The sequence below is a fragment of the Poromitra crassiceps genome (genome assembly GCF_964638095.1).
Source record: "Poromitra crassiceps genome assembly, contig: HAP1_SCAFFOLD_905, whole genome shotgun sequence".
Lineage (NCBI taxonomy): Eukaryota > Metazoa > Chordata > Actinopteri > Beryciformes > Melamphaidae > Poromitra > Poromitra crassiceps.
Genome location: NW_028151504.1, coordinates 38,702 through 51,440, shown reverse-complemented (window position 1 = coordinate 51,440; position 12,739 = coordinate 38,702). Strand labels below are relative to the sequence as shown.

General features: G+C 43.0%; 1 protein-coding gene across 3 annotated transcripts in view; it reads left to right on the top strand.

The window, feature by feature from the left end:
- Positions 1-213: 213 nt before the first annotated feature.
- The window catches only part of LOC310771624 (kinesin-like protein KIF2A), a gene marked incomplete at both ends in the record, with an annotated part of 30,332 nt that continues 17,806 nt past the window's right edge, over positions 214-12,739 (top strand). Inside the window, 11 exons of one of the 3 annotated variants that reach the window (XM_083664196.1) lie at positions 214-274; positions 1,327-1,421; positions 1,725-1,847; positions 2,157-2,214; positions 3,259-3,378; positions 6,207-6,307; positions 8,088-8,183; positions 10,220-10,274; positions 10,438-10,600; positions 10,683-10,773; positions 10,909-10,976. In XM_083664196.1, the coding sequence (XP_083520322.1) occupies positions 214-274; positions 1,327-1,421; positions 1,725-1,847; positions 2,157-2,214; positions 3,259-3,378; positions 6,207-6,307; positions 8,088-8,183; positions 10,220-10,274; positions 10,438-10,600; positions 10,683-10,773; positions 10,909-10,976 (1,031 nt within the window). Of the gene's footprint in view, positions 275-1,326; positions 1,422-1,724; positions 1,872-2,156; positions 2,215-3,224; positions 3,379-6,206; positions 6,308-8,087; positions 8,184-10,219; positions 10,275-10,437; positions 10,601-10,682; positions 10,774-10,908; positions 10,977-12,739 lie in introns of all 3 variants that reach the window. The other 2 variants (XM_083664198.1, XM_083664197.1) reach the window with 2 other exon arrangements.

The window sequence follows — 12,739 nt, the reverse complement described above, 5'->3', positions numbered from 1 at the left end:
GAATTTATGACATCACTGGATTTTATAAGATTTGACTGAGGATGCAGATAGACCTCCAGCTCCAGTCCAGTCAAAGCTTAGCTGTCTGAGTAGTAGGGCGAGACCCGCGCATGCGCACTGTCTCTTTCTCCCTATGACTGACCTCCCAGTTTCTGCAGCACAACTTGGACGCGCGGGCACACACCCAGTGCACAGAAATATCACACGGGAGGGATGGCCGCTGTTTTTGGGAAGATCCTCATCGGCATTTACGTGGAGATTAAACGGAGCGATGGTATGTACGCTGCATAGTTATCTCTCCATCCAGCTGTCCAACTGACAAGAGCTAACAGTCAAAGCCGCTCGTTCGTTGCAGCCCTGGATATTTGCTAGCTACATTGTAGCAAAGCTACATCATCTTTGTTGCCGCCCGCCAGCGCCTTTAGCCGGGGATGCTGTGGTGGAAAACCCGGCGAACGAAGTGCCACCCAAACCCAGAGCAGTCCTGTTTGCTGCCACGCTGTCGCCTTGTCTCTGGCTGTCAGTCAGGCAGACACGCCGTGTGCGGCCGCTGTCTGTCGCCGGTGTAGGTGACACCTGCGCCCGGGTCTGATACGCTCTCTGTAACGTGGCTTACCATGAAACCCTCCGAAAAACAATTCATGTATTTCATTAATTCCACCGACTTGCGGTACTAGGCTACATCATCCAAGATTGGCCTACTGTAACGTTATAACGTCATGCTCCATCATGAGCCGATGCTGGACAGGGCCTCTCCCTTCTGGCTGGTGGTGGCTGCATTTCATGTCATTGAACGAGAAATAAATACAGTAGCCTCTTTATTTTATTTTTTTAACAGATTCTACATTTTCTGGTTCATCATTACGTTACAGCGGTGTTTATTTTGAAGGTTGATTGGGCGCCTAGAATCCATAACCGCCATGATATCCTCACCCAGCTGTTGAAGTTGTCTGTTCTGGTATAGTGAATGACAGGGAGGGAATGAAGTCAATCGTATCAATCAGTCGTACCAGTTCTTTTAGACCACGCCCATTTAGCATCACAATATAATTGTATGAGCATTAGATTACAATTTAGATTGAGGCTACAGAAGACCACAATGCTTACACATGTTTGGGTTATTTATTCAGAGCCCTTTCTTGCTGCAGCTGAGATTTACATATTGATCGCTGAGCGAGTCAGAACTTGTCCATGTCTCATTTGGTGTGTACTGTAACTCTATGATTTGAATGCTCAACTACTACCACCCACGTATTCCTACATCGGCCTTGACCCGTCCTATGCAGCACTGAGCAGGCCTTAAATCTTCTCTCCCACCCACCACAGGGCGAATACACCAGGCAATGGTCACATCGTTGCATGAAGACAACGAGAGCGTGACAGTGGAGTGGATTGAGAATGGAGATACCAAAGGAAAAGAGGTATGGCTGACACTGTAGTAGGCTCTGTGAGGCTCCCAGATACTAGCGTCTATGTTGTATTCAATCAGGCTTGACAGATCTGTGATCAGGTTCTGTCTGACAGCTGAAAGTGTCAGCACGCAGATTATTTAGCTCCTGCACATTATTCAGCACTAAAACACCATCATTTCCCTAGGATTTGAAGAGTATTTTATATAATACCTACGTGTCTCCACTCCAGATACCACAATTGCATTAGTGAAATGATTGCAGCAGTTAGTCGGGTCCTGCACACACATTCAGTGTCTGTGTGTCGTGTTCCAGATTGAGCTGGAGAGCATCTTTGCTCTGAATGCAGATGTGGCTCCCGAGGAGGAGATAGCCCAGAGTCCTGAGACCCCCCCTCCACCCTCCTCCACTGCAGCCAAAGGCATCAAGGCACCCAAGGTCTATCGAAAAGTTCCTTTTGTTGTAAATGACATGTAGGTAATAGATTACTGCCTGTGAGTGGAAAGGAACGTACCGCTTTTGTCCAATCTGTGGCTCACTTTCTTCATCACAGCAACTGTATTCACAAACTGTGTCCTCTGTGTGTTGTCATTAATGGAGAAAGGCCCATTTTAACATCATTTGATCATCTCAAAAGACACTAAATAGCTATTTTGTTGCCAAAAGTGATGGATTATTGCTTTGAAGTGATGGATATCTTGGTTTGTGAATTCAACTGTTTCTTTTTACAAACATTTTCTTTCACAGACCCGACGGATGACATCTGCAATACCGAAAGCTGAGAACCTGCCACGGGAGAACAGAGGTACAGTATGCTTCTATCTTTGGGTTGTGGACAAAACAAGACATTAGAGGATGTCATCTTCGACTTTGGCAAACACGGATCAACATTTCTTTTCACCATTTTCTGAAATTTTATAGACCAATCAACTAATCGGTTAATCGAGAAAATAATCGAAAGATTAATCGATGATGAAAATAATCGTTCGTTGCAGCCCTACTTTATATTGCATCATTTAGCTGACACTTTTGTCCAAAGCGACTTACAAGAAGTACATTTTGTCAGTTGATGTGCCTTCCAAGCATCTATAGAGTACTGCAGGGATGATGTATTTTGTAGGCTTACCCACAAGTCCTTGTACTTCCTGGTTCCTATGTGTAAAAGTCAATAGGATTTTTGTATGGGAATTTTGGTTAAATGCATGAAATAAGGTCTGTGGTTAACACAAGTTTATGAAACGGCAAACATTGTGTCCAGCAAGATAATCTTCACAAATGAGGACCACTTTTATGACTTTTGAAATGTTTTCTGAACGCATTTATGGTTTGAAAATCATAAAAGGTGGGTTTGAAGTGGGCGTGGTTATGCTCCAGACTTATTACACAATAAGCTCCACGAACCAATCAGGCTGAAGTGCATCTACCCTGCAAATACAAAATAAAAAATGCATCACTGTGTATCAAGTTGTACAGCAGGGGGGAGAGCGCACTGGGGCAATTCAGCAGACACGCCTCCACAGTTTCAGGGAAGAGAATATGGCTTAGTTTTACATGATTTTAAAACCAAATTTTTAGCGACATTTGGCTGGTTGGTTAATAGCACATCTTTCTGTAGTGTGACAAAATCAAAACACTCATTTTTTGTTTCCAGGGGCTTTAATGGAGCTATTTCTCTCTCAAATCTATGCAACTTTAATTGTGACACGTTGTCTTATGTATACCTGCCATCCCATTTCCATGGAAAGCTTACCACAGTGTTGGAGGAGGGCTGCAGCCAGTGCTGTTTGTCATCTTGTACTAATGAGTCAATATGAGCGGACTGTGTTCTCGGCTGTTTTGTGGACTACAGCTGCAGCAGTGGGAACCACCCGGGCCCGTCCCAGCCAGCAGAGCCAAGCTGCAGAACCTCCTCCACCAGCCATAGCACCCCAGCCTACACAACAACAGACCCTGCTACAGCAGCAGAATGGTAACTCACACACACATTATGGAAGAAAACAGAGACCCAGAGCCTCTTTCTAAAGGTTTTGGTTCTTGTTAAATTGCTATTTCATTTGAATCATGTCAAATGGATCAAGCAAGTGTGCCATTTCCTGCAGTACTGCTTGCCCCCCACCCCGCTTCACAAGTAAATGTAACCCTGAGTTGTCTTAATGGGAATATATTGATTGTATTTCATTATAGAATATCTGTGTTGATGAATATGTACATTTGTCAGATTTGGGGTCTTTGACTCAAACTATGAGGGAATTTAGATTATGCAAGACACTGCATTTAAGGAAACACAATAAATGTCAAAGGATAAATCAAGTACAAAATCAGCATCTTTGATCAACTCATCTTCTGCTATTTGAACAGCAATCTGGGAACCCATTGGTAAAAAAAAAACAGCTAACCTGTGGGGGCAAGCTCATTTCAACATCTGAATAACCGGAACTCAACTTGCATGGCCACGCCCCTTTATGCAAATTTTACAGACAGATTGCGCTATTTTTAGGAGTGCTATTATCCCGATTTTCTTCGACCATGGCGACAGATTTACATGCAAATGTTAAAATCTGTCTTGAGACGCTATCAAGTGGCACCACTTCAACATCCCTACTCCTAGAATAAGACATTTCTATGCATAGAGTTTGACAGCTCATGTTGGCAGTACACTTGTGTCTTGTGTCATCAAACATGCATTTGACGAGATAGATTGTAAAAGATTTCACAAAAACATTCAGACTTTCTTCAAATTGAAGCCACGGAGGAACCTTAAAGGAAGGCTTTGCCGATTTTCAACCCGCATTGCATCATTATAATCTCGGTAAGATAAAGCAGATGTACAGTGCTTACCTTGTGTATATGTTTTCTGCAGTAATCTACATTTGACTGCCTGCAGAAACTCCGCCCCCGCCAGCTGGGATGGCTCATTAATGCTCGTTAAGGCTCTCCATGTGATTCTCTGTGGATGTGTGCATACAGAGAAAATAAAAAGAAACAATAACAGACGCCCTCGAAGCCGCCCTCGAGCAACATCTGTTCACTTCCTGTACAGAATGATGCGTTTTGCATCATTCTGTACAGGAAGTGCTGGAATAAACTGCAGAGCTCTCAGTGCAGGAAAACATGAAGACAAGGTAAAGGTGCCCATCTGCATAAATTAGTGACATTGTAATGATACAAAGTGGGATGAAAATCAGCAAAGCCTCCCTTAACAGAACCTATCAGTCCTAATGTAGAATGGTACCAGTTGCAGCTAAACTTCATGCAATGCAATGCAAGTCTATATTTTTAGACCAAATATACTCTTTATTTCCATCTACTGCTATTTCCTTTCCCTGTCTGCTTTCACCGTTTTGGCTCCAAGTCCAAGCACGGTCTACAATAGTAGCAGACAGTGGTGCAATAGCAGAATTGTAACATGCAACACACACAAATGCGTATGCACACGCACACATACACAGGTGTTGTCACAGCAGAATGATAATGAACATGTAATCACTTAAATAAATCAATCAATCAATAACCTCAATCAATAATAAAGGGCTGGGTATTGGTACTGGATACCTTTTAAGGTATCGACCGAAATAACCCAGTAACAATTAGTATTGAAACTTCTCTCCAGTCAAACAATACCTGCATTTGATCCTTTTTGTACACAACTCTAGAAAAAAAGGACTTTGTATGGTTTTGCTCACAGCCAATCGCTGCAAGCGTTCTTCGATTGAATCTGTCTTATTGGCCCACTACCGTAGCAGCTACAACCCATACAGTCTGAAAACATTCAAAAGTACGGCTATAGTACATGCCTCTGGCATCTGATAAAAATAAAAGCATAAAATGTGGAAGGATTAAAAAAAGAAGTATCGAATGAAGTACTCTAGAGCTGCAATGATTAATCAATGAATCGATTATTCGATTGACAGAAAATTAATTGACAGTTATTTGTATAATCGATAATCATTTAAGACACATTTTTATTAGTATAATTACTAAAGTTCAAATGTATAGCCTATGGGAGTATTTTCTGGCTTCTTTAGTCTTCTATGACAGTAAACTGATCATCTTTGGGTTGTAGGTCAGGACAAAAGAAGACATTTGATGATGCTTCTATGTTGTTATTTGTTGTTCCGTTTTATTACATTTTTACTCTGTCGTGTTTCCACCTCCGGAGTCTACCGCTTCTTCTGCTAACGTTACGTTGTGTTTTCAACCCGAACCGCAGCTGTGTAATCTTATCCGGTTACTCTGTTAATCGTTGGAATAATCGGTAGAATACTCGATTACTAAAATAATCGGTAGCTGCAGCCCTAAAGTACTCTGTTGGTATTTTATAAGGTGCTGGTGTTGGTAATTTTTTAAACTATATCCAGCCCTAATAATCACTCTGTTCCACACTCCCTCTAACTGGGAAATCCAGAGCGTAGGTCATTCAAGTCTGTGTTTACTCTTACGTGCCTCTTGGTAGTTCTCAGGTCGAATAACTGTATTATCCACCATCTATCTGTAGTAAATCCATCCGTTGTTATTTTCTGCCATTGGATACGAGGCTGTGTGCAGCAGAGACCCAAACCAGTGATGTCATGCTCCCACACAGCTGTGTGTCTGAGCCAGTGAAAGGCTCTTTCACAGTTACTCACTGCCTTCACGTCTTCTAGTATTCTGCTATAGCTATGGGGATTAGCATAAACGTTTGCTCTGAATGACATGACAGTTGAACGCTGCTGAATCGTCTTAAATGGATTTTGCCGTTCTTCGTTTCGCTGATTGATCTCCATTGGCCTTGCGTTTCTGCCCTACCTTCCTCTCCAGCGCGGAGGAAGTCCAACTGTGTGAAGGAGGTGGAGAAGCTGCAGGAGAAGCGAGAGAAGAGACGACTTCAGCAGCAAGAGCTCAGAGAGAAGAAGGCACAAGTGAGGGGCGAGCGTGCACTTGCAACACACACACACACACACACACACACACACACACACACACACACAGAGAAACACACACACACACACACACACAGAAACACACACACACACACACACAGAAACACATTTGTCAGGGGCGGGGAACCTTTTTTGGCATGAGATGTACCTTTACTGCTTCAGGGAGAGTTTCCAGCATCACTCAAGGCGATTCAGTGAACATGGGAGATTTGAGTTTTCTGACAGAGAGACAGCTAGATTTTTATAAACCCAAAATTGAGCAAACAAATCTATATTGAAGCAGGAAGATATTGTCGTTTGCTAATTAGCGTCATTGGTTGTCGTAGCCCAACTCATCCAAATCAACCTTGTGATAGCTGGAGTTCATTTTAGCTCCCTAGTACTGAATAATGAGGGAAAATCTGTTAGCATTGTCTGTCTTTCTCTCTCTCTCTCTCTCTCTCTCTCTCTCTCTCTCTCTCTCTCTCTCTCTTCTCTCTCTTTCTCTCTCTCTCTCTCTCTCTCTCTCTCTCTCTCTCTCTCTCTCTCTCTCTCTCTCTCTCTCTCTCTCTCTCTCTCTCTATCCCCACAACTTTTAGTCGACAAACTTTAATGACCAACCTGCAAGGCTGCTGTCTTCATTTATGTTATTAAGGAAACATTTTTCTAAATCATGTTGCGATTGACCAGCAGATATGGTTGAAAAAACTGGTGGATGTTTTGCTCACCACAGATGGGTAATATTATAATGCTGCTGTGCAAGAGCAGAGTCTTGGAGAAGCTACTCCACTCCATTCTCATGACAGTTGAGATGGTTCTGGTCTATGCTTTGTTGTCTCAACACAACTTCCAGATTAAGGGGCACTTTACACGAGGACGGTTTCCTATGGAAACGGGGAATTATTTTATCGTTAGTGCCTCCCTTTTAGACGGCGACGGCGAATTCGCGCTTAGGAAACGACACATTTTAAAACCACCCTCCAGAGTGAAATTGTTAAAGACGCTTCCCGCTGAGCGGGGCTAAGGGCTCCATGTAATCGCTTTGGAACGGCACATTTCAGAAACTCTGACGTGCCTGCACAGGCGACACACGCGATTACGCCATAGCCGTGCACGAGTTGGCAACCAAATAAAACGCCAGTATGAATGAAGTTTGGCAACATTCAGGATTAAGCTACACTGCGGCCAACTTCAGTTACATGTTCATAACGTTACTGCTGCGAGGAGCCGATGGCTGTACCCGGTCGGCATTTAACGTTAGTTACAAAAGCACGTCGACAGTGTTTTCTCACTGCCAGTATAGCAGTAGGGTTTGACAGATCACAGTCAGCGATCCCGGCCCTCGCTGCTCGTTAAAGATTTCCAATAGGCGTTATTCTGATAAACTGGTCACTTATATGTTACATTCTCACCCGACAAATATTAAAACTTTTAACAGTTTGGGCGTTTGTTTTGGCTTGAAAAAAGCTTTTTGGCAAGTCTAAATAACTGCGGAAAGTGTACTCTACTTCCGCGTTTAAAGCGAAATTACGTCATGCAGTAAGCGTCCTTGTATGGGCAAAGAATAAGGTGATCACACTGCCACCTAGCGACCTGATGTACATTACGCGTTTTAAAAATTCAACAGCGCTCATGTAAACAGGGAGAAGGTGTGAAGGAAAAGGTGTGAAGGAAACGCTATTGTGTCGTTTCTTTCAGAAACTGTCCTCGTGTAAAGGGCCCCTAATTGAAGTGAATTTTGTGTGATGGGTTCAACCCTTTGTTCTCTGTCTCATTCCAGGAGGTGGATGTGACTATACCTAACTATGAGATCATGTGTATGATCAGGGACTTCAGAGCCAGTCTGGACTACAGGCCCCTAACCACGGCCGATCTGGTGAGTCTGCTTCAGGACTACATTTCCCAGATTCACTCATTGGCTGTGTAATGTGGACGACGCATCTCCACTTCCTACCGCTATGCCAAAGTGAAGCCAAATCTTGTTTCCACGAGCCGCCATCTTGCTTGTGTGACGTCAATTGGAGGTGGATTCTGCGCAGTAGAATCGGGCTGAGCCCCCTCAGCCATCCCACCGTCTTGACAGAGGTTTGAGAGTGGCTGTCACAGCTGTCAATCACTCCTTTTTATGTTGTCAAACAACTCATTCAATCCAAACTTATCAGGAACATGAGCACTTGAACATAAAGCAGCGTGATAAGAACTAGCTAAAATGAAATCTTTGCAAAAAATAATATTTGACGTGTACTTTGATTTTTATAGTGTGGCTCATGTCCCATCCGCTAACATGGATGGGGTAGGATTTCCTGACATATACTGCAGCCAGCCACCAGGGGGGCGATCAAAATGTTTTGACTTCACTTTTTGGGAGCTGTCATGTTGTCCTTTTTTATGTCCATATTTTATACAGTCAATGAGTTCATTGTACAGTATCATAACCTTCTTCAAAGGGTTGTGGTGAATAGAAAGATGTATTAGAAAGTATAGATGTGTAGATAATATTATTATAAGCACAATTCTTGTTGCTTACTTAGGCGGCCTTTGTATTTTTTGTGGAACATAGGCCATTGATGAACAGTTTCCACCACTGTCTTTCTTGGACCATCTTCTCCAGCTGTTGCCACGTCAGTCCATTCTTCTTAAACTCTTGCTCTGTGCTTCTTCTGCAGGTATTTCGGGGTCTTCCTCTCCCCGTTTGCCTTGTGGGTCCATGTCAGTAGTCGTGTTTCCATTACCGTCAGAAATGCGCAAAATCTAAATATCGCAATAGAAATTGGGTAATGGAAACACGTAAATTTCGAAAAAGCTCCCAAATATCGCAAAACGTTTTTACGCTCTCATGAGGTGGTTTTTCAGACGTGTCGATATAGCAGTTTATCGCAAAAGTGTAATGGAAACAGATTTTCCGCATTTGCACGTCATGTGACCCATCTTCTCCTTTGGAAAATGAAAGGAAATTAGGGAGAAAGGGTTTGATAAACCGTGGCAAAACCTTCGCAGCAAGTGGAAAACTTTGAAGCAACGCTACCTAGCAGAAAGACGTGTTGTGCAAAAGCGGAGCCGGAAAATAGATCATGTTTAATGGGAGAAATCGATCCATGCCTGTGTGCGCGCATTTGGCACAGCGGCGAGATGATCGGCGGGATGAAAAGCACACCGGTGCGGTGCTGTTGACTGAAGTGATTACTGATTAATACATTACACACGTTTCAGGTGCAATGTTATAATTATAATACACGATATTCTGACTATTGCATCATATCAGCCTTTCCCCCCCTCCTCCATCTCTAAAATGGGACAAGTTGTAGGCTAGCTTTTTTCCTCTGCCTGTCGCGCTCACTGCATTCACCGCAGCCCGCAACATGTTCTTTTGAATTGATAATCAGGCTCGTTTATATGCGTTGTAACTTCATGTTGTGATTTGCATTGACCATTGGTTGGATTTGAGCATGCAGGGGACGGGATATGGGGCAGATCCGCGTGCGTAATCACTGTGGCAGCTGCTGGTAATGGGAATTGCGAAACTCAACTTCAATGGAAACGCCTACAAGTCGCAATTGTACATCGTCGAAGTTGTAGAAATATCGCAATTATTTTGCGAAAAACTGTAATGGAAACACAGCTAGTGACACTCTGCAGTCCGCACTAACCATACAATTGCCTTTAGGATATGACCATATGACCATGACGATCATCTCCACTTTCTCCTTTTCAGCTGTTTTTCTTCTGTTGTTCTGTCTGGTGCGTTCCCACAGGTTGGTGTTGTTGATCGTGTTTAATGAACCAACGTTTCAACGTAATAAATGAGTGAGACGTGCAGGTCATGGGAAATGTCCGTGTTCAGAAGGCACATCTTACGAGGGTTTTAACTTCACATAGTGCAGCAAAAATGATCTGTGCCTTTTGATATTTCAGATAGAGGAGCATCGGATATGTGTATGCGTGCGGACACGCCCCCTCAATAAAAAAGGTACCTCTAACTTTATTACTCGATACATTTATTACCGAATGAGTCTTTTTCTTTGTAGTGTTGTTAACTTAGTAGTACAGTTTACAAAGTGCCAAGATGTCATCATAAGCTTTCCCGTATGACAAAATACATTTATTTGGGTCTTTGTCTACCTCTCTTCTAGAGTTGTCGACGAAGGATCTGGATGTGATCACCATCCCCAGTAAGGATGTAGTAATGGTGCATGAGCCCAAGCAGAAAGTCGACCTGACCCGCTACCTGGAGAACCAAACCTTCCGCTTCGACTATGCCTTTGATGACACTTCCACCAATGAAATGGTCTACAGGTACAATTATATTTTCAACAATGAAGTACGCAGAGCGATGGGTGCAAACTCCTCCTACTAACAAGTGCTGGTTTGCACCCAGGTTCACTGCCCGGCCGCTGGTCGAAACCATTTTTGAGAGGGGAATGGCAACCTGCTTTGCATATGGACAAACTGGAAGTGGAAAAACACATGTGAGTGTGTAGTAGACTATTGGGAAATTGATAGCCTTAGTGCAAACACAACATCAGAACTAGACTCGTTCTTACTCTGTCTAAAATTAAGCAATGCATAGCCATTCCAACATGGTAATTCATATCTCCTTTTAGACTATGGGAGGGGACTTTTCAGGGAAGAACCAGGACTGCTCTAAAGGGATCTATGCACTAGCGGGTCAGTATCTGCCATACCGCTATCTCCATTTTGTGCTTACACCTTTTGTCTTGATTTGACTCTCATTGTCTTCCCCTGTGCAGCCAGAGACATTTTTCTTTTGTCTTTATTTGACTCTCATTGTCTTCCCCTGTGCAGCCAGAGACATTTTTCTTTTGTCTTTATTTGACTCTCATTGTCTTCCCCTGTGCAGCCAGAGACGTTTTTCTTTTGTCTTTATTTGACTCTCATTGTCTTCCCCTGTGCAGCCAGAGACGTTTTTCTTTTGTCTTTATTTGACTCTCATTGTCTTCCCCTGTGCAGCCAGAGACGTTTTTCTTTTGTCTTTATTTGACTCTCATTGTCTTCCCCTGTGCAGCCAGAGACGTTTTTCTTTTGTCTTTATTTGACTCTCATTGTCTTCCCCTGTGCAGCCAGAGACGTTTTTCTTTAGTCTTTATTTGACTCTCATTGTCTTCCCCTGTGCAGCCAGAGACGTTTTTCTTTTGTCTTTATTTGACTCTCATTGTCTTCCCCTGTGCAGCCAGAGACGTTTTTCTTTTGTCTTTATTTGACTCTCATTGTCTTCCCCTGTGCAGCCAGAGACGTTTTTCTTTTGTCTTTATTTGACTCTCATTGTCTTCCCCTGTGCAGCCGGAGACGTTTTTCTTTTGTCTTTATTTGACTCTCATTGTCTTCCCCTGTGCAGCCAGAGACGTTTTTCTTTTGTCTTTATTTGACTCTCATTGTCTTCCCCTGTGCAGCCAGAGACGTTTTTCTTTAGTCTTTATTTGACTCTCATTGTCTTCCCCTGTGCAGCCAGAGACGTTTTTCTTTTGTCTTTATTTGACTCTCATTGTCTTCCCCTGTGCAGCCAGAGACATTTTTCTTTTGTCTTTATTTGACTCTCATTGTCTTCCCCTGTGCAGCCAGAGACGTCTTTCTTTTGTCTTTATTTGACTCTCATTGTCTTCCCCTGTGCAGCCAGAGACGTTTTTCTTTAGTCTTTATTTGACTCTCATTGTCTTCCCCTGTGCAGCCAGAGACATTTTTCTTTTGTCTTTATTTGACTCTCATTGTCTTCCCCTGTGCAGCCAGAGACATTTTTCTTTTGTCTTTATTTGACTCTCATTGTCTTCCCCTGTGCAGCCAGAGACGTTTTTCTTTTGTCTTTATTTGACTCTCATTGTCTTCCCCTGTGCAGCCAGAGACGTTTTTCTTTTGTCTTTATTTGACTCTCATTGTCTTCCCCTGTGCAGCCAGAGACGTTTTTCTTTTGTCTTTATTTGACTCTCATTGTCTTCCCCTGTGCAGCCAGAGACGTTTTTCTTTTGTCTTTATTTGACTCTCATTGTCTTCCCCTGTGCAGCCAGAGACGTTTTTCTTTAGTCTTTATTTGACTCTCATTGTCTTCCCCTGTGCAGCCAGAGACGTTTTTCTTTTGTCTTTATTTGACTCTCATTGTCTTCCCCTGTGCAGCCAGAGACGTTTTTCTTTTGTCTTTATTTGACTCTCATTGTCTTCCCCTGTGCAGCCAGAGACGTTTTTCTTTTGTCTTTATTTGACTCTCATTGTCTTCCCCTGTGCAGCCGGAGACGTTTTTCTTTTGTCTTTATTTGACTCTCATTGTCTTCCCCTGTGCAGCCAGAGACGTTTTTCTTTTGTCTTTATTTGACTCTCATTGTCTTCCCCTGTGCAGCCAGAGACGTTTTTCTTTAGTCTTTATTTGACTCTCATTGTCTTCCCCTGTGCAGCCAGAGACGTTTTTCTTTTGTCTTTATTTGACTC